Raw genomic sequence first — 21,700 nt, 5'->3', positions numbered from 1 at the left:
AAGTATCTAAGGAAGTTTTATTAAATGTGTACAATAAATCATGGGAAGAAGGAAAATTACCACAAAGGTGGAAGGAGGCGGTGATAGTACCAATACGTAAACCGGGGAAGGATGGTACAAATCCAGGAAATTATAGACCTATTGCTTTGACATCTAATATTGGTAAAATAATGGAAAAAATGGTGAATGAAAGGTTAACGTATCATGTAGAAATGAATAAATTCTTATCCAAATATCAGAGTGGTTTTAGGAGAGGGAGAAATACAATGGATCCGGCGGTGTGTTTAGAACATGAGATAAGAAAAGCACAAATAAATAGAGAAAGTGTAGTGGCTGTCTTTTTCGACATAGAAAAAGCTTATGACATGATGTGGAAAGAAGGGTTGTTAACTAAACTGTATAAGTTAGGTATCAAAGGTCAAATATTTAGATGGATCAAGGATTTTTAACCAGACAGAACACTAAAAGTGAGAATAGGAAACAGTTATTCAGAAAAAATCACAATTGAAAATGGTACTCCACAAGGAAGTATAATAAGTCCTTTATTATTTTCCATTATGATAAATGATGTGTTTGAAGATTTGGATAATGGGCTGGGCCTCTCACTCTTCGCTGATGATGGGGCAATCTGGAAAAGGGGCAGGAATATTGATTTTATTGTGAAAAAATTACAGGAGGCTATTACAATAGTTGAAGAATGGTCATATAAATGGGGTTTTAAATTCTCAGTTGATAAAACAAAAATAATGTTGTTTACAAGGAAGAAAGTGGGAAGTGAGGTGAAACTAAAATTATATAATCAAGAACTGGAAAGAGTAAAATATTTTAAGTTTTTGGGGATATGGTTTGATGAAAGAGTTACGTGGGCGGTGCATATTCAGAATATAATAAATAAATGTAAGAAAATAATAAATACAATGAGATGTTTAGTTGGTAGTGAGTGGGGAGCAGATAGGATGGCATTAAAGGCCATGTATAATGGATTGATTAGATCTGTGTTAGATTATGGGTGTGTGGTTTATGGATCAGCTGCAGAAACATCTCTTAAAAAGTTAGATAATATACAGAATCAGGTATTTAGACTATGTACAGGAGCTATAAAAACTACTCCAATTACAGCACTACAGGTGGAAATGTCTTTGGAAATGAGAAGGGTACAGCTATCATTGAATTACTGGGTTAATTTACAAGGCCATAGTCAAGAGCATCCTACACTAGACACGTTAGAGCCATGTTGGGAGAAAGAGAGGAGGAAAACTAAAAGTTTTGGATGGACTGTGATACAGAAAGCCACAGAACTTAAAATTAATCAATTAAATGTTAGTCCTACTGTTCCATTACCAGTAATAAAACCTTGGGTACTTCCAGATGCTATAGTTGATTTTACATTGTTAGAACAGAGAAACAAGGGTGAGGAATGTAATTCATATAATGTACAGACATATATTAATGAGTACTACAGTTATGTTCAGATATACACAGATGCATCAAAGAGTTCAGACAACAAGATAGGAGTAGCATTTACTGTCCCAGAGTTTCATTTATCAATAAGGAAAAGGATCAGTGATGAGCTATCTGTTTATACAGGGGAAATGGTTGCATTATTATTAGCAATACAGTGGATAGAAGAAATAAGACCTGTGAAATCAGTTATATGTTCAGACTCATGTTCATCATTGGCTAGTTTACAATACAGTCATTCAGAAAGTAGACCAGATATTTTAATGGAGATAATGCAAACAATATACAGAATTCAAATGATGGGGATTACAGTAGTATTTTTGTGGGTGCCTGCACATGTTGGTTTCCAAGGAAATGAAATTGCAGATAAAGAAGCAAAAGAAGCAGTTAAAAACAATGACATTAATTTAATTGTTAATTTAAGTAAGAATGAAATAAAGAGTATTATCAAGAAGAGACTAAAGGAAAGGTGGCAAAAACAGTGGGGCAAGGAGAAAAAAGGTCGGTGGTTCTATAGAATTCAAAGGAAAGTGGGAGAGATGAGAATTGCAGGGAAAAACCGGAGAGAAGAAATTGTAATATCAAGGATGAGAGTTGGACACACAAGATTAAATAGTACACTTTATAAAATGGGTAAACATGATACAGGAAGATGTGATTATTGTGGGCAAGAGGAATCAGTAGAGCATGTTTTAATGCATTGTCAGAAATATGAGAATGAAAGAAGGTTGTTAATTCATAATTTAAAAAAAATAAAAATGCAATTTATACCAAAGTATATTCTGCAAAATAACTCGAGAAATGAGTGTTATAATTTTATTCTTCAGTTTCTTGTGGAATCTAATCTGTGGGAGAGAATTAAAAAAAAAAAAAAAAAAAAAGTCATCTTGATCCACACTCCATACCAGTTGGTGGCGGAAATACACCATTGTGTTCTGTGTCAACCGCAAATAAAATCCAAGAAGAAGAAGAAGGAATCACTGTCGGGAGAAACCGTGAACAAACGCTGTCTGTGAAGTCATTGTCTGATAAGAGAGCGAGTCATCAAAGCTTTCGGACGCTGCTGGGGTTGAGTTTTCTGAGGAGAGGTCAGTAATTCACTGTATTTCACATGAAAGCATTTTACACAGTTTGTTCTTACAACAATATGTAAAGTAGGTGCTCCGTAGTAGTGATGTCCGATTCGCGAACGAATTTTTCGATTTAACCGGTTCTTCTTATTGAACCGGTTGAACCAGTTCACCAAATCGAACTGAATAGTTTGAAACGATTCGCGTCTACAACAAATGACTTACCCCTGTGTCACACCCAAGCGGCAACATTCTGATCTGAAAAATGAAGCCTACCCGGAATTGCGAAAAACTGCAATACATCGAAAATCCGCCAGGGGAAGGTCCCAAAAGGGAGCAAATGTCCATAGCCCCCATGTTAAAATGTCCGTTTTCACAGCATAAATTCATGTCTTTACAAGTTGGTCCCATGGACTTTTATTGTATTTTTCGATAGCTTCCGAGTGCCTGACAACTGTGAGGGGGGTGACTTTTTTTTCTAACTCGTTAGTTTAGATCGTATTTAGATATAAAATATATGACAATAAGGGTGTGGTTAACTTTGAGTGACAGCTTGATTGACAGCTGACAAGGCAGCGCCACGGAGAATGACAACAAGAAGCGCCATTTTTTAATACAGTTGACATATAATACTACTGTTTCTGTATCATGAAATGTAGTTTTAAGAGGTTTTCAGGCGAGAATGTAGTTGTTTAAAGCTCAAATCTGTGGTTTATTTAAAGATTTATGAAAATTTTATCCAGTTGATCCAGCGATGACCGGGCGCTCGGCGTTCATGTACCCCGCCTGAAGCAGTCTTTCCTCGGCTAGACCTTCTAAAGTTTGCCGCCAATGCTGCGGACTCTGGCGTCTCTGTAGTGGTTAAACATGAGATATAATTCATCTTGTGTATATCTAATGGGCGATTTTTGGTCTCGTAAATCTATAATATTTTCCCTGGGCAATCGTTTTGGCTGAGGGGAAGTTTCATAACTTTATAAGGTATTTAACTTTTTACCGATGTATGGTTAGACTAGAGCGCTGACTTTGTATGTTTAACTGAATTGTTTGCTTTATTTGTATAGCTTCTTATACCTTTTACTTATACTTTTATAATGGCTAATATTGATAAAACTGAAATTTAACAAAAAGAGACTGGGTTGAGTTTTGTCATTTTAAATTTTAATACAACGAAGATGATCTGTAATGTTGTTTACTGCAAAATCTGTTATTTAGTACAAATGCACATATTGCCTGGACCATAAAATGTTTAATATTTTTATATTATATTTAAAATGAAAAGAGGCAGGTTTGTGTTTTATATTTTGTTTTTTCATAAAATAGGCAAACGTTATGTGTAGTTGAATATAATCAATATGCGTTGCCTGAACCACATTTGTGTGGCTATAATGTTTATTAATTAATGAAAACGAAAATAGTTAGTATGGTGTTTTAGAACATATTTCGTTGCCTAAAATATACACAGAGATAACCGAATTTGCAGAGCACTGCGTCAGAAGGTGGGCGGGGTTAGGATTTCCCAAGATTTTCCAAGATGGCGCAGCCCATACCCCCCATAAATGGCTTCAAACCCGTTCTTCAGAAAGTCTATGGGTGACGTCACAGACGCTTTGTCCATATTTTTTACAGTCTATGGTCACACCGCAAGCGTGAGCGTGCAACTACACCGTCACTGCAGCAGCAGACTCTCGCGAGTATTCATACTGGAAGCGTATAAGTACAGCGTCAGAGCAGCGGCTGCAAAGCGTGTTCGGCAGAAAATATAACCATTTCAAACAATGGGTATAATTCTTTCAACATTTGTTTTTTTAACAATACACAATACTTTCACCCAAAACGATTAATTAAAAAGTTTAAATGGGTAAACACATATTTGTTATACTTAATTTTCTTTTCTGGCATAATTGTTAAAACACTAGACATTGTCGTTGTTGTTAAAACTCTTGGCATGCTTATTCTGTGCATTGAACAAGTTTTGTGTAAAATCATATTTATTTTTCCATCAAAAGTGTGCTTTCACTTTTGCACTCATTGATTAACATGGACGCCGAAAAAAATACGCGCTGCGCTCACGCTTGCAGTGTGAAACGGGTCAAACTGTTAACTTTTTTAATGTGGCTGACACTCCCTCTGAGTCAGAATAAACCAATATCCCTGAGTAATTCGTTTACTCAAACAGTATACTGACTGAACTGCTGTGAACAGGGCCGGCTGTAGGTTATTTGGTGCCCAAGGCGAGAGTGCCCAACCCGCCCCCTGGAAAAAACAACTCCACAGTTATTCCGTAGTTATTCAGTTTTTATTTTCAATGTGCACACACAACTCTTTAACGGCAACAACCTGAAGGATACAGTAGAAAACTTGGGGTTAAAATTGGGGTTACAATTGTGGGCTATTTACACAAAGAGATAATCTCAAACTCAAACACTTTCCAATGTCATTCAAAACTTAACTTGTCTGGACTTCCTAGCAGCAAAGGCATGTATGGTTTCATCAAATGAAATTTTTGACACTTCCTGATTGATGCTTATTAATGCCAGTCCACTGAGACGTTCCTGATACATTGTGGATCGCAAATATGTTTTTATTAGCTTGAGTTTGGAGAAGCTTCTCTCAGCAGATGCCACAGTCACTGGAGTGGTGACAGCAATTCTCAGTGCTATCCATAGATTGGGATATGCTTCCTTAAGGTTTTTCTCCTCAAGAAACACCAGCAGTTCAAGCGTTGTTATTTTGGGTTTCGGCCAATTTGGAAAATATTGCATCTCCACAATCAGTTCTTCCGCATCTAAGTCTGATTTATCTCCAAAGGTCAAGGTGTGGGTCAGTTATTTAGCTTGCTTCACAAGCTCATCAGCTTGGAGATCAGGGAAGTTTGTGAGAACACTAAACTTGCTAGCAATGTCACCCATCATTTCTGTTCTCTCTCTTAGAGATGAAATGCACACATCAACAACTGCATTGAAAAAATAAACTTCCACTCTCTTTAGTGCATCACTAAGCTGCTCATCGGGAGCCTCGTAGTAAAACTGCATTTTGGTCACTCTGAGCCTCTTCTGCTTTAGGGCAGAAACTACATTCATCTCCTCACACAATTCTTTTGCAGAGGATTGTGCATCAGCAAAACCAGTGCTTCTGTAACTGGCAAGGGAGACCTCAGCTTTTTTCAGGAGGTCCACAGCAACATCCAAGTGCATGGTTGGAGACTGCAGCAGTTTATTGACATTCTGGACTTTTACTAGAATGTCATACCAGACAACAGTGCAAATGCAGAAGCGGTATGAACCAACTTCTTCAGCTAGAGACTGTGCTTCTACTTTTATGACTGAGTCTGCTGTGCTGTCTCTCACCTCAATGAGGGCATCTCTAACTTTGGCAGCCTGAAACCTTACAGCCGCCACACTGTTAATTCGGCTCTCCCATCGTGTATCTGCCCAGGACTTAAGTGTTGTGTTCACGTGCTTTTGGAGAAAGGACCACCTTTTAGTGGAAGCAGAAAACAAAGTGAACAGTTTTTGCAGGTAGCCAAAGTAGCCAGTTGCATCTGCAGAGCTCTTTGCTGCATCTGAGACAACTAAATTAACCGTGTGTGCTCCGCATGGCACAAATAGTGCGCGGGGGTTTATTTGCTGTAGTCTTGCTTGAACACCTGCCTTCTTCCCCTTCATGTTTGCACCATTATCATATGCCTGCCCCCTGCAGTCTTCAAATGGGATGCGTAACTCTTGAAGTCTCCCTAAAATTAGGGCTGAAAGGCCTTCTCCAGTTGTTTCTTCTGCCTCAAGGAACCCCAGGAAGTGCTCTTTTATATGTGGAATGCCTTCAATTGAAACAATTCTCAGAATCACTGACAACTGCTCTTTGTGGCTCAAATCTGGAGTGCAGTCTAAAATTATTGAAAAATATTTTGACTGTATGATTTCAGACTCAATGGACTCCACAATCCTTTCACTGATGCAGTCAATGATTTCATTTTGGATATTTTTTCCAAGGTATGATGTATGTCACCTTTATTTATATAGCGCTTTAAACAAAAGTTTGGTTCGCTCCTCCTTCCACCATGGCAACGTGCTCCTTTAGGACAGGATCAAACTGAGCCATGAGCTCCACTTCCTTCAGGAAGTTGCCATTGTTAGGTGCATTTAATTTGTCAGTGGTCCCCCTGAGAGCAATGTTGCGCTCAGCCAATGACTGGATGATGGCGACCAACCTGGTAAGCACTTCACGCCACCGTCTTCTTTCTGCATTTATCAGTGCCCTTTCCACTTTGTCTATTATTTGGCCTGTTCTTATGCGGCTCTCTAGCTCCTTCCACAATCCCATGTTCTTGGTGTGTTCTGGACTATTCTCATGCATTTTTAGAGTCTCACTACAGTTTTTCCAGTATTGAAACCCATCCCTACTTAATTTAAATGCTTTCTGGGAGAAGAGCTTGCAACAGAAACAGTATAAACTATCCATTTTGGGCGAATACATCAGCCACATTCTCTTGATTTTCTCCCCATTCACTAACTGCCTGTGGACATAGTGGTGATGGAAACTTCTTCCATCCTCACTTTTAGGGAATGTGAAATCTGGTTTTACTTCATAAGGTCCTCGACTAACTAATTCAGTTCTCACTGCATCAGTCAACTGGTGTGGCCAGTCAGCAGGATCCACAGGGCCAGCTTGTACAGGTTCACAGACATCTGTTGAAGCTGATGATGTGTCTTCAGGCTGTTGGATTGGAGCACTGAGTCTGCTGGTGCTGGGTCCTTCTTCTGTGAGAAAATTAAACACACAAACATAGAGCAACTTTAAAAATATCTGTAGATGCAATAGTGATGATTTTACTTCAAATACAAGACCCAGGTTTTCAGGTGTTCACTGTGTCCTATAATGAGTAAACTCACTAGGGTTACATGGAAAATTTAACCCACGATAATGTCTTATTCAAGTAATAGAGTTGTAGTTACTATGCCAAACTATTGATGAAAATGCCATTATGAATGCCAATGAATGTTCATTTAGTATGAACACACAAACTAATGTCCATAATTTTATGCAAATTTACAACATAATTTGACAATGAGAAGTTATTAGAAATACAACATCTTTAAGTAAGAAGACAATTTCAAATGTGTATGTTAGGGTGTCTTCAGAGTATTTAGCAGGTGTGGATTTAGATAGATTAATATGGCATATATCGATATATGTGATAAGCCGTTTAATTTGAAAAAGACTGTTTCTACTGTAGGTTACAAATAGCCTAACAAGTAGCCGACTCACCTGGTTCTTGATGCTGAGATTGTAGCTCAGTAAATGTGCTGCTGCTGCTTGATGGCTGGATAGATGCTACAGCGTAAACAAGAAACAGAGACTGGCGTAAAATGTCATGCTGTGTGTTAGACAGTGCAATTCTCACTCCCCGACGTGTCGGATGAAGTCGAAATTTCGCTACACACCCACTTGTAACAGCTTTCTTCTGATATAATACAAATATTAAATTCATATTTGTATGCCTTCTTATTAATAATTGAAAAAAAATCATGAAAGATCTGTCCTGCAATCATACTCCAAATCAGAAAAAAGCTTACATTCTTCACCTAGAGGTCCAGCAGGTGTAGACAGTGCCGCAGCGTCAACAGATGTCTGTCGTGGCTGCAGATATTGTCTCATCGCATCTGGACATGATTCAAAAGTAAATTTATTTGGAAAAAGTTGCGAGATACTGTATTGTGTATTTAAACATCTAGCAAGGAACTGTGCTTGGTGAGATCAACAGCTGTAACAGTGGTGTAGTCTAGTTTTTTGTAGTGAGTATACTGTAATATACCCCCCCCCCCCCCCGCTCGCCTCATACTCACCCATCCCAGACCGTCACCCCACCACACTCACTAATGCATACAGTATGCATCAACATGTAATTGAGACCATTATGAAATATTAGGTGTTATCAACATGTCAATTTATTATAAGCAACACAAGACTTTAACAGCCAATGACATTTACAGCTGGGGAGACTGGACTGATTTTCTATTGTTTAGTGTTAATAATCACCATCTAACTCAGCCAGTTAAGAGCTACATTTAGCCTTAGATGTTATATGAATATGGTCCCTGAAGCACAGGTTTTATCGGCTGACGATAAAAAAATAAATAAACATTAACAAATTAAGTTACACCACTGCTAGCCTGTAACACAGCATGTTGTTGCTGTTAGCTCATACATAGCCTACCACAAAAAGTTCCTTTGGTAAATTGATATAATAATAATAATAATAATAATAATGCATTTTATTTACTGTTAAGCTGTAAAAAGTTGTTGGTCATCCTCATCTTTATCTCCTCCGGGTAACGTTAGGCTGTGAGCTTGATGATATAAAGTTAGTCTAACGTTACATAAGTTACCTCTGCTTTGGGCCCGTTTTTCTTCCTCCTCCTTCCTTTTTTTTCGGAAAGCCGATCCCGATGGCTTGGGTGTTCTTTTCATCATAAAAGTCAAAGATTATACATATATGATCATTTATAGCCTACAACCGCCAGGGGGGCTTTTACCCCATCATCTAAAGCGCTATAACTAGCTGTCAGATGTTTTCGCGCCACTCCCGGTTGCTGAGCAACGCGCGTGAGTTTGACAGCTGCCTGTCAGAGTGACTCAGTCGTTTTTTAGGATTGTAAATCTAGTAAAAGAAATGGACAAATACAAGCAGTGTGTGGACAGTGCACAGTAAGTGTACAGCGTGTGCGCAGCTTTCACAATATGATACAGTCTTGGCCAAAAGTTTTGAGACTTACATAAATATTGGAAATTGGAAAAGTTGCTGCTTAAGTTTTTATAATAGCATTTTTGCATATACTCCAGAATGTTATGAAGAGTGATAAGATGAATTGAATAGTCCTTCTTTGCCATGAAAATTAACTAAATCCCAAAAAAACCTTTCCACTGCATTTCATTGCTGTCATTAAAGGACCTGCTGAGATCATTTCAGTAATCATCTTGTTAACTCAGGTGAGAATGTTGACGAGCACAAGGCTGGAGATCATTATGTCAGGCTGATTGGGTTAGAATGGCAGACTTGACAATGTTAAAAGGAGGGTGATGCTTGAAATCATTGTTCTTCCATGGTTAACCATGGTGACCTGCAAAGAAACGCGTGCAGCCATCATTGCGTTGCCTAAAAATGGCTTCACAGGCAAGGATATTGTGGCTACTAAGATTGCACCTAAATCAACAATTTATAGGATCATCAAGAACTTCAAGGAAAGAGGTTCAATTCTTGTAAAGAAGGCTTCAGGGCATCCAAGAAAGTCCAGCAAGCACCAAGATCGTCTCCTAAAGAGGATTTGCACGCATCTGCACGCACAGTGAGGCGAAGACTTTTGGAAGATGGCCTAATGTCAAGAAGGGCAGCAAAGAAGCCACTTCTCTCCAAAAAAAACATCAGGGACAGATTGATCTTCTGCAGAAAGTATAGTGAATGGACTGCTGAGGACTGGGGCAAAGTCATATTCTCCGATGAAGCCCCTTTCCGATTGTTTGGGGCATCTGGAAAAAGGCTTGTCCAGAGAAGAAAAGGTGAGCGCTACCATCAGTCCTGTGTCATGCCAACAGTAAAGCATCCTGACACCATTCATGTGTGGGGTTGCTTCTCATCCAAGGGAGTGGGCTCACTCACAATTCTGCCCAAAAACACAGCCATGATTAAAGAATGGTACCAAAACACCCTCCAACAGCAACTTCTTCCAACAATCCAACAACAGTTTGGTGAAGAACAATGCATTTTCCAGCACGATGGAGCACCGTGCCATAAGGCAAAAGTGATAACTAAGTGGCTCGGGGACCAGAATGTTGAAATTTTGGGTCCATGGCCTGGAAACTCCCCAGATCTTAATCCCATTGAGAACTTGTGGTCAATCCTTAAGAGGTGGGTGGACAAACAAAAACCCACTAATTCTGACATACTCCAAGAAGTGATTATGAAAGAATGGGTTGCTATCAGTCAGGATTTGGCCCAGAAGTTGATTGAGAGCATGCCCAGTCGAATTGCAGAGGTCCTGAAAAAGAAGGGCCAACACTGCAAATACTGACTCTTTGCATAAATGTCATGTAAAATGTCATGTACGATAAAAGCCTTTGAAACATATGAAGTGCTTGTAATTATATTTCAGTACATCACAGAAACAACTGAAACAAAGATCTAAAAGCAGTTTAGCAGCAAACTTTTTGAAAACTAATATTTATGTAATTCTCAAAACTTTTGGCCACGACTGTACATACTTTTAATTAACTTTTTTTTTTTTTTTTTTTTATTCTGCAATTTTGCGCCCCGTCCAGCAGATGGCGCCCCAGGCGGCCGCCTGTGTCGCCTGTCGGCAAAGCCGGCCCTGGCTGTGAACATAGACATATAAATAACTAGACGCTTCATTGGCCGCTCTGAGCCGTTGCTGCGATACGTCAACGCGTCTGCCATGTTAGTGAGGGCAAGACTGCCTCAAAAATATATGGAAGTAAACGGGGAGCATCGTTTTTTTTCTGAATAAAAACACGATAACGTTCACATTTATCAACCGATTTCAGGTTTGTGATCTACGTGCAGTTAAAAAAAAAACTTTGCCTCCAGTTATTTAGTTAGGTTTGGAAAATTATTAATTTTCGTAAGGAATTGTGAAAGCTCACATTTGTCTCACTTGTTGATTTCGTTGATTATTTTCGGTTTACAATTCTAATGTTAATTTAGTATAACTGTGACATATGCATGTAATGTAATTTGAATGTACATTCAATTAAATGTAGTTGTTTTATTGCTTTCTCTGTGTTCAATCCCAACATTTTTTTCTTTCTTGTGTCTCAGGTCAAACCACAGCTCATTCCCTTTGAAATACTGGGAAAAAATCGAAATAATACGTCTTTAAACACGAATAATTTGCTATTACTGAGAAAATTAAATAAAACATGTACAAATCAAAAAGTGTCACACTTGTAGTCTGCTTTTCATTTGATAACACTCTATAGCCTACAGATGAACTCCACAACAAATAATAACACATGTAACTGATGAGGCTATGGATCAGTGAAAATGAAAATATTATGCACTGATACAGTGCACAGTAAAATATAGATATTAAAAAGTATATGTAGTACAACTTGAAGTAAAGTGAATAATATGAAAAGCGAGTACAATAACATACGTGATATAATAGATTTTTAATAGCACAAATTATATGTATAATATGAATAATACCATAATAAATAACAGAACAACAATAGATTAATAATAGCAAGAAGAATATGTAATATCAAGGGTGGAATAATACAGAATAGACAAAATGAGGAATAAATTAATAGTTAATTATAGAGTAAAATAAATAATTGTGAAATGTAATTTTAAAATACTATTTGTGTAAAAATTATTAGACAAATTAAGACACAACTAATGACAGACCACAAAAAATTGTGGACATGAGTTCGAAATTGTGTTTAATTAATGAGCTCCTTAAGTATAATATATACATGTGTACACACACACACACACACATATATATATATATATATATATATATATATATATATATATATATATATATAAAATAAAATAAAAAATCCTCAAGAAACACATTTTATTTCAGTTTTCAGTTCTGTCTTTCTCTGTGAATAGAGTGGTGTAGTTGTGAAGACAAAACCTGACAAATAAAGATTAATTCTTCACCGCTCAAGATTTTCTATTTTATTCAATTAATGAGTCAAATAATGTAAAAAAAACTTGACGATGCTTGACATTTTGTTCTATAATGCACATTACACGCACTCATGCAGAAAACACACATTTTGAAACAGTGGTTTGTTTTTGTTAATACATATGAATGTGTGTGTGAGTGTGTGAGGCTTACCTTTATTTACATCATGTAGTTTTTGTGTAAAGACACACGCACTACATGATCAGCATTAAACAGCCTGTGCAAAGCTTTTTAAATGCAGTCTATAGTATTGTGATCGACTGAGGAAACTGGTTATATTTAATTATTAATAACTAATAATTCCTTACATTTATATAGCGCTTTTCTGGGCACTCAAAGCACTTTACATAGAAGGATGAATCTCCTCAAACACCACCAGTGTGCACATCCACCTCCAAATATTTGACAAAAACTACAGAAACATTTAATAAGGTAGTAATATTATTTATATTAAATTATATTGTTGTAAAAATTATCTTTACAGAGAGAAACAGAGGGGGGAGGGGGGGGGGGGGGGTTGGAATATGAGCAGGAATTCATTCAGGGCTGCTCTGGGTTTAGTACAAACACAACATTAGTCTGTGGAGGTATAGTCTTGTCTCTTGGAAATGCAGAGAACAGCTTTCCTCAGCTTTCCTTGTCCTGTTTGCAACTGGCTAAAAGGGAAGAGAAAATAATAAAATGCATAGAATCAGTTCACAGTTTTATGAAAAGCTATGAAATCTACGGTGCCCGTAAAGTGACTTGTTCGGTTTACTTAGTTTTGTCGTGGCCACGACATAATAACTTGTGGGAATGTGAAAATATGTCGTGGCCACGAGATATTAATTTGTGGGAACGTCATATTAACTCGTGGGAATGTCATATTATGTCGTGGCCACAAGATCATTTTGTCGAGGTAATGACATCATTATGTCATGGCCTCGAGATGCTATGTTGAGGGAACAACATCCATTTCTCGTGGCCACGACTTCTTATGTTGAAGGAACGACATGTTTTTCTCATGGCCACGAGTTTAATGCGTAAACAAACCTGCGTGACCATAGCAACCTGGGATTATCAGAGATGGATTCATTCATATTTTATTTTGAATTACGAAATTATTTTATTATTTATACATATAAAATTTAAGCATTTACATTATGACATTTTATGTTAATGTCGAGCATTTACAGTAAACTATTATTTACAAAAGTATTCAGAATGTTAAGTAAAGAGATCGAAGTTGAAGCAAAAAAACAAAAAAAAGAATATAAACGAAAAAAAAAACACAATAATAATAGGCTAATAATAATAATAATAATGTACACATATTACGGGGGAAAGACTATAAATTAATGGACTTACAAGACTGTAGGATGGATAAAAAAAAGTTTTTATATTTTATTATGCACTTCATGTAATATTTATTTATGATAAACTTAATTTGAATGCTGACAATCGCATGTAATACAGCCTGGTAGCCAAAGCATACGGTTAATATAATAATTACTTAATTCAAGATAAAATATGAATGAATCCATCTCTGATAATCCCGGGTTGCTATGGTCACGCAGGTTTGTTTACGCATTAAACTCGTGGCCACGAGAAAAACATGTCGTTCCTTCAACATAAGAAGTCGTGGCCACGAGAAATGGATGTTGTTCCCTCAACATAGCATCTCGAGGCCACGACGTAATGATGTCGTTACCTCGACAAAATGATCTCGTGGCCACGACATAATATGACGTTCCCACGAGTTAATATGACGTTCCCACAAATTAATATCTTGTGGCCTCGACATATTATCACGTTCCCACGAGTTATTATTTCGTGACCACGACAAAACTAAGTAAACCGAACAAGTCACCTTACGGGCACCGTAGAAATCCTTAAAATTAAGTGATGATAAACTTAATCGGTAGCACTTTAGAATAATGGTCCATTAGTTAATGTAAGTTAACTACTTTAGTTAACATGATCAAAGCAAGAACAATACTTCTACAGCATTTATTAATCTTAGTTGATGTTAATTTCCACATTTACTATTTACATATACACACATACTCACATATATGTAAACACATATATACATACATATATATACATACATACATATACATGTACACACACATACCTACACACGCACACCATGTCTATACACATACACATCATGAGGTAGAGCAGAGAGCGACTAAACATTTTAAAAGGAGTACAAAATGAAATACGGAACTGATGTATAAATAATCTTTCTAGTTTAGATAAATACACATTATAATAAATAGTTGTAACACTGTGCGTTCAAAAATAAAACTCTGAATAGAATAAATTACTATTACACGGATCATTACAAAAATTAAAAACATGGAGAGGGATAGTATTTTCCCTCCTTAAAGAGCATATTGCAGGTTAGAAGACCCAACGAGTCAATGTATAGAAAAATAATGTAGGAACTAGATTTTCTTAAAAAATTTTTTATAAATACGCTACAGTGGCTTCTGGAGTCGTTTTTGTGATTAAAATTTTACTTCCGCATCTGAAAATGGGCGTGATGGGCGTGACGTAGCAAGAGGGAGAGCGGTCGATTCAAACAACGGGGGAAAAAATGGACCGCAATGACGTTTCAGACGCTGAGGAAATTGTTCATACTTACTTGTATGACGGACCACAGCCATACAATTATGAACCTGCTAGGCTGCCAAGAGAGCAGGGACAGGCCAGGATTAATGTTAGACAGAACAACGGTCAGAGGAGACAAATTGAGTTGTGGTGTGAGGAGAACAGGGCAGGTGTCTTGGTGAGAGACCAGTGTTAGCTTATAGATACACGTTCGCTAACGATATAAACTGTGCTCACAATATTGTACAGATTATTACCATCGTATATCATTTAATAGCAAAGATATTATTGGTCATCTGGGCGTATTGGAACTTACAATAACAGAAACTAAGCTTTAATCAGGCGTTTGTCATGCTCATTAATATCCGTCCAGACTTACGTTACGTGATATAACTTAGCAGTTTCTCATCGAGAGACAGAGATATTTTTATTCCTGATACAATTTTTTGTTCCATAGGTGCATGTGTGGGAAATGCGAGGCAATGTTTAAAGCTGAGGAAAGTCAGTGTTGCAGGGAGGTGGATGCATACTGGGCCTTAGTGGAAAATGTCACACCCAGACTTGATGTGCAGTGCCTGACTCTGCACCCAGGCTTCGAGGCTTGCTGTCTGAACCCATATGTACTACAGATAGCCTATATGCACTTCAGACAGGAGCATGGACCTCTCCAGGCCAGCAGACATGGGTATGTTTATGGTAGAGATAATTTATTACTTTTGAGCTAAAAAGACATGTTCTAAGCGATCTCACGCGATTTTTAGGCCAAAACATTTTTTTTCACATACCGCAAACATCGATATCTAAAACATATATCACACTATTTGATGCCATTGGTATAAGACTATCAATATCGATATTTGAGTGAGTGAGTGAAGTGACATTCAGCCAAGTATGGTGACCCATACTCAGAATTTGTGCTCTGCATTTAACCCATCCGAAATGCACACACACAGAGCAGTGAACACACACACACACACTGTGAGCACACACCCGGAGCAGTGGGCAGCCATTTATGCTGCGGCGCCCGGGGAGCAGTTGGGGGTTCGATGCCTTGCTCAAGGGCACCTAAGTCGTGGTATTGAAGGTGGAGAGAGAACTGTACATGCACTCCCCCCACCCACAATTCCTGCCGGCCCAGGACTCGAACCCACAACCTTTCGATTGGGAGTCCGACTCTCTAACCATTAGGCCACGACTTCCCATTTATTCCATGTCTCAAGGCAATACCACTACACTGCATACCGACAGGTTGTCCGCTGGGCCTATGGCATTCTGGGCAGGCACATCAGGAAGCCCTTACCTGCATGTGTTGTGTCAGCCATTAGAAGACAGTTTCCAGAGGAAGGAGGACTCTATAAAGGTTTTGAATGGCCCAATTTTGTTGACAATCAATAGAAAATAAACAAACAAATCACAAATTGTCGTATAAAACTTTTTATGATCATATATACAATTTAACAATCTTTCGGGTATCACACTAAGATTTCGTTAACGTGTTAAATCGTGAATGCTGTGTTATATACACGCCAACAGCCTCATCCTTGTTGATCCTCTGGAGGGATCTGGAAAGGGGAGCAGGTGTAGTGGAAAACAATACTGTGCTGCGTTCTCGTAGAGCCTGTGGTGACCTGGAGTATTCCACTCTCAGAGATTCCATGAGGGCTGATGCATATGCTGGGAGAAGGAAGCAAAAGTGTAGATCACATTCATTGCTAACTTGTGGTCTGACTTGCTTAATATTTAAGAACTGACTGAAACTGCCCACCATATGATGGCTTTTCCTTAACAGGACGGACTACCCAGCCACCTTTGCGGAACCTTGGGTAGCGAACCGCATAACACGCCTCACCATCACTGGTTCGAGCAACTTCTCTGCTGCCATTGTGGTTGAAATGTAGGGCTGCCAAGAGAAGTCTGTAGAAAAAAAAAGTCATTTTACCCATTACAAGTTGTGCATATGTAAATAAACCCAGAAGTAAAAAACTGGGGGAAAAAAGCATTGCTTACTGCAAATTTAATGAAATTTGGGCTGCTGTGTTAGACTGCATTAGTTTCAGAAAGTACTCATTCTTTCTTTCACATCACACACTTACCTGCTGTACATCCCAAGAAAGGAGAACCCAGTGTGCTTTGGTGCAAAGTGCAGGATAAGGGAGTGAAATGCCTCCAGTGAAAAAGTCTGATGCTGTGGGGACAACTGCCGAACATCCTTTACCAGCGCTGTTCTAGTAGCTACACTCTCCAGTTTAACTGCTACAGTTGATCCTGCATAAACAAACATTTTGTTTTTAAGATGAGTCATGAGTGTACGACCACAATGAGGTGGGATTTTTTACAGACAACTTCATTATAAAGAAAAACAACACATCTAAAAAATAATTTATCATAATCTGTGACAAAAATGCTATTATAAACTACATTAGTGGATAAATCAGCAGTAAAATTTAATCTAGAAAAATCTGAACATTTAGGGAAGAAAAAAAATAATTTAGTGGGAAACAAATAAGAGACAATAAGTTTAACACCTAATCTTTGCTCTTTGCATTGTTGTAAAATACATTAATAAAAAACAATTATTTTATAGCCTACTATAAAAAATGTTTATGTATAGCACAGCTGTTTAATGAGTCACTGTATTATGATATGAAAGGCTCCAATACAGTGCGGCACAAAGCGCTTATACGATACCCGATCTGGCAAAAATGGCAGTATCAAATCCGATACTCAGCATAGGCATCGGCTTGGGTATCCCTAATAAACAGTATTTTGTACCTGGTTCCAGCCATTCCTTGTTCCTTGCTTCGCCCTCCAGAGGTGGATGTGCACAGCAGGGAAACGTAGGAGTGCCATGTTCGTGGATGTCCTGAACGTGGTTGACCATGCTTTTCCACTTGGCCTCCATCACATCTGCATCTCCATTAGGAGTGGAAGCGGCAGTCCAGTAGAGGTGGTTAATAACAGCTGGCCTCCACAGCTTCAGTTCTTCACACTCCCTCTCCTTTGCAGCAGCATCCAATGCTTTCCCTAGACCTGTTTCACAACAGAAACACAAAATGTTAAAAAGGAAAATGTAATTATAGACGATATAAACAAAACTACCTTCATCAAGATACATACTTTTTCCAATATGCCAGATGTCAAAGAAATGGCTTGTTCCTTTGGGACACAACTCCTCCCGCACCCACTTGGCAACCTGAAATGTTTGAAAAAACACATTGATTACAAGAACATTTGATTTTAGCTGTAAATAGAGTCAGGGGCAAGATTCATGTGCGTTTCTTTACCTGCCGATTTCTGTCTGTGATCAGGGCTGACACTTGCATATGTTGCTTAGTCAGAAAACTTATGCTGCGCTTTAGGCCCTCTAACTCACACCAGCTGCTACTTGGGACCTCGGAGCTCTATAAAAAATATTTTGTCATCTCACTGTGTAACATTAAACAGGTGATATGTGTGTTTGATAATATTAACTTACCTGGACAAGTTGAAGATCTAAAACCTTGTTGATTTCTGTCCTCAATCAAAGAGTATGTGCCATATTTTGCACAATGGCCAGGAGAATCTGACCTATGAATGTCAAAAACAGTTTAATTCATATGGTTAAGCACAAAAACTAATACATTAAACTATATTATCCAGTTTAGACTTGTTTTCCATTGTAATGATATAAGCTGAAGTGTGCTACCTGCAGTCACCAGACAGGATCAGTCCACCCCTCATCTCTTTCAGATCTCTGATGATCCCTGCCTGCTCATTCTGCCACGCCTGCACGATGGTTGGAATCGTGTACAAGCGCTGATGGCGAAAGAAGGTGCTGGCACTGATGCTCTGAAGCCCAAACAGCTTCAACATCCTGTTGGTCTGGGTAGCCATGCAACCTGAAAAGTGGATGGCCCCACTCAGTAATAGGTTGCAGGCTGGCATATTGCTATGCAGCATTGGCTGGTTCTGCCAAAAACGCTGATACCCACATGCTGCACAGACCTAAGAGATGTATGTGAAAGGCAGAAAATGACTATAACATACAAACAACAAAGTATAATGATTAAAACAAACTATACAAGTTATGTTACAACATCATTTTCTACCAGAAAACACAAATAGTTTCTTACTTGCTTTATTTTTACAAAAGTTCCCTCCTGCTTCTCAACATTGCCTTGGGTTTCCCCACAACAGGCTGGGCAAATAGTAAAGAGAGACATCAACTGGCTTTGGCACACAATGAACTTATCAGCAGCACTGAAAAAAAAAAAAGAAAAACATTATTTTTGACTTGACACAATTTGATCATATAAAAACTTAAATAAAAGAAAAATAAGTCTTACTTGAGGTCAGGGTGAGATTCCTGCTGTGGTTCCTCATCAGATGAATCACTTGTCATTTCCCCCTCTGGGATCCATGACATATCACCAGGTTTATCCATGAAAACAGAGGATGACTCATCATCGGTATGCACAGGACTGGGCAGTGGAGTTGACGTTGATTTCTCAAACCTTTCTGTCTGAGTCCCCACACTGACCATCTTGGGCTGTGCCTGGACAGCTAGAATAAAAATAAGTCCAGTTATACAATTGTGTAACAGCATGTATATGATACATCATAAATATATTTTTTTACTTTGAGCAATGATGGAGCTATAACGTAACTTGACTCTTCTTAGAAGCAAATAAAAGAAAACAGCTTCTTGGAAAAAATGAAATTTAATATTGTAACGTTAGTAGGCTAGTTATTAAAGTTGCTGATCTGTGGACACTGGATAGTTCATTCATTGCACATCATATTTAATGTAAAATGTTAATCCACCTGATGAACGATGTGAAGGTCTGAGGTCACACTGTGAGCCAAAGTGATGCACAGATGATTGAGGGGCCAGTGGAGAGAAAGGCTCTTGCTCTGGGTCAGCAACAAACACTGCAGCACTGGCTGAAGATGTATCTCCCACTTCATTACTTGCAATTTCTGATAAATCCTTATAAACAAACATGACAAATTACGAATTAGCTGTGCTAGCAACTAGCATTAGTTATTATGCCTAACAAGGTAGCTGCGGTACTTTACAACAACTTATACACGCCACGTTGCTTCTCATTATTTAAATCATTATGTTGACTGATTTGTTAGTTAGTAAATGTAAAAAAAAAAAAAAACTTACGTTGCACAGTTCACGTTTTCGTCGAGCTGCATCTCTGACGGATCCGTGACCACCGTGTTTCCCGCCGGCGGGAGAACCCGAAGCTACGTGCACTGAAGGAACCACACCAGCTATGAGTCTCACTCGGTTCTTACTTCGGTATCCCATGTTGAACTCCATCATATCGCCGGGACGATAATCCTCCGATCTGAAGTGAACGCTACACACGACCGCGTTTTCCGAAGCCGAAGCGGAAGAGAAATCCCGTCTCTTCACCTGCACAAACCGCACCCAGGCACGAAAGATAGCACCGTCCTTTTTCTTGTTAGGAAACCGGTGGACTCGATGTCCTGACAAGCTGGAGTTTTTGCAAGCTCCACAAACACAATAATTTACCATGACGATGATAAATTGAAATACAAAACCTACTGAAAACACACTGACTCACGACTGCTCTTACTGAATACCAACCTACTCTGCACAGAGCAGCGGCAGAGCACTGCAGCACACGTCTCCCTCTTGTGACGTAAAATGACGCGATGTTGGAAAAAAAAGCGTTTTTTACGAGCAGTCAAAGAAACGCTCACTTTATCTACTAAATTGGTGTCCTTATGTCATTTTAAACCATTTTAAATCCTGCATTATCTTTTTATATGGTATTTTCATACACGGTTAAATATTAATTAAGATTTTTTTTTAACCTGCAATATGCTCTTTAATGTCCTGTGCCACTAGCCTGACTGTGGCTGGGAAAAAACTCTTAAACAGACGTGCCTTGTGGGTGCTAATGCTCACAGGCCTACGATGCCTCAGATTATAGCCTGTGTCCACCCATTTAAACAAAGCATAAGCTGGGTGGTGTTTGTCTTTAAGGATGCTCTGTGCCTTTCTTTTGCAGCGCTGGGTATATATAGTGTCCATGGATGGAAGGTTAGAGCCGATAACCCTCTCAGCAGTCTTAATGACCCGTTGCAGTGATTTCCTCTCAGCCAGGGTGGTGTTGCCATACCACACTGTGATACCACTGGTGAGGATACTTTCAACAAGGCCTTTATAGACATGAGTTAGTGGTTGACTTTTTAGTCCGGCCTTCTTCAATACCCTAACGAAATGCAGCTCTTTTCACTGTTGCAACAGTGTTTTTAGCCCTGGTGAGGTTCTCGGAGATATGAAGTCCCAGGAACTTATAGCTGTCAGTTCGTTCCACCTCAACCCCCTTGATGGTTAGAGGCTGTAGGGGGGGAGCTCTCTTCCTAAAGTCCAGAAAGAGTTCCTGTGTTTTGTCTACGTTGAGCAAAAGATCATTGTCCTCGCCATAGACAGTGACCCTGTGAACCATGTCCCTATATGATGTTTCATTGCCGCCTTTGATGAGACCGAGAATAGTAGTGTCATCTGCATATTTAATGACGATATTGTTATTGTCCAAGTTGGTGGCGCAGTCATGTGTATATAGTGAGAAAAGTAAAGGGCTGAGACAGCATCCCCTGGGGCTCCTGTACTCACTGTGAGTTTAGATGAGACCTTCTTTCCCATCCTCACCACCTGTGGCCTTTCTGTGAGAAAGTCTGTTACCCAATTACAAGTGGTAGCTGGTACCCCCAGTTCTATCAGCTTGCCAGTTAGCTTCGTCGGCCAGATCGTATTGAATGCGGAGCTGTAGTCCAGAAACAATACTCGTACATATGTATTTGGAATGTCTAGGTGCTGCAAAATATAGTGAA

At 38.7% G+C, this 21,700-nt stretch overlaps 1 protein-coding gene and 1 pseudogene across 1 annotated transcript; one reads left to right on the top strand and one right to left on the bottom strand.

Annotated features, from left to right (window-relative positions):
* Nucleotides 1-2,432: 2,432 nt before the first annotated feature.
* The window catches only part of LOC132151706 (gastrula zinc finger protein XlCGF49.1-like), a 39,422-nt pseudogene continuing 20,154 nt past the window's right edge, over nt 2,433-21,700 (top strand).
* LOC132098653 (zinc finger MYM-type protein 5-like) lies at nt 6,558-8,294 on the bottom strand. The gene is made up of 2 exons (XM_059505127.1): nt 7,800-8,294; nt 6,558-7,291 (listed from the first exon to the last, which is right to left on the bottom strand). The coding sequence occupies exons 1-2, from the start codon at nt 8,059-8,061 to the stop codon at nt 6,558-6,560; spliced, it is 996 nt and encodes a 331-aa protein (XP_059361110.1). The 5' UTR covers nt 8,062-8,294.

The sequence above is a fragment of the Carassius carassius genome, chromosome 1, assembly GCF_963082965.1.
Source record: "Carassius carassius chromosome 1, fCarCar2.1, whole genome shotgun sequence".
Taxonomy (NCBI): Eukaryota; Metazoa; Chordata; class Actinopteri; order Cypriniformes; family Cyprinidae; genus Carassius; species Carassius carassius.
The sequence above is the reverse complement of the archived record's forward strand: the minus strand, read 5'-3'. Positions and strand labels throughout refer to the sequence as shown.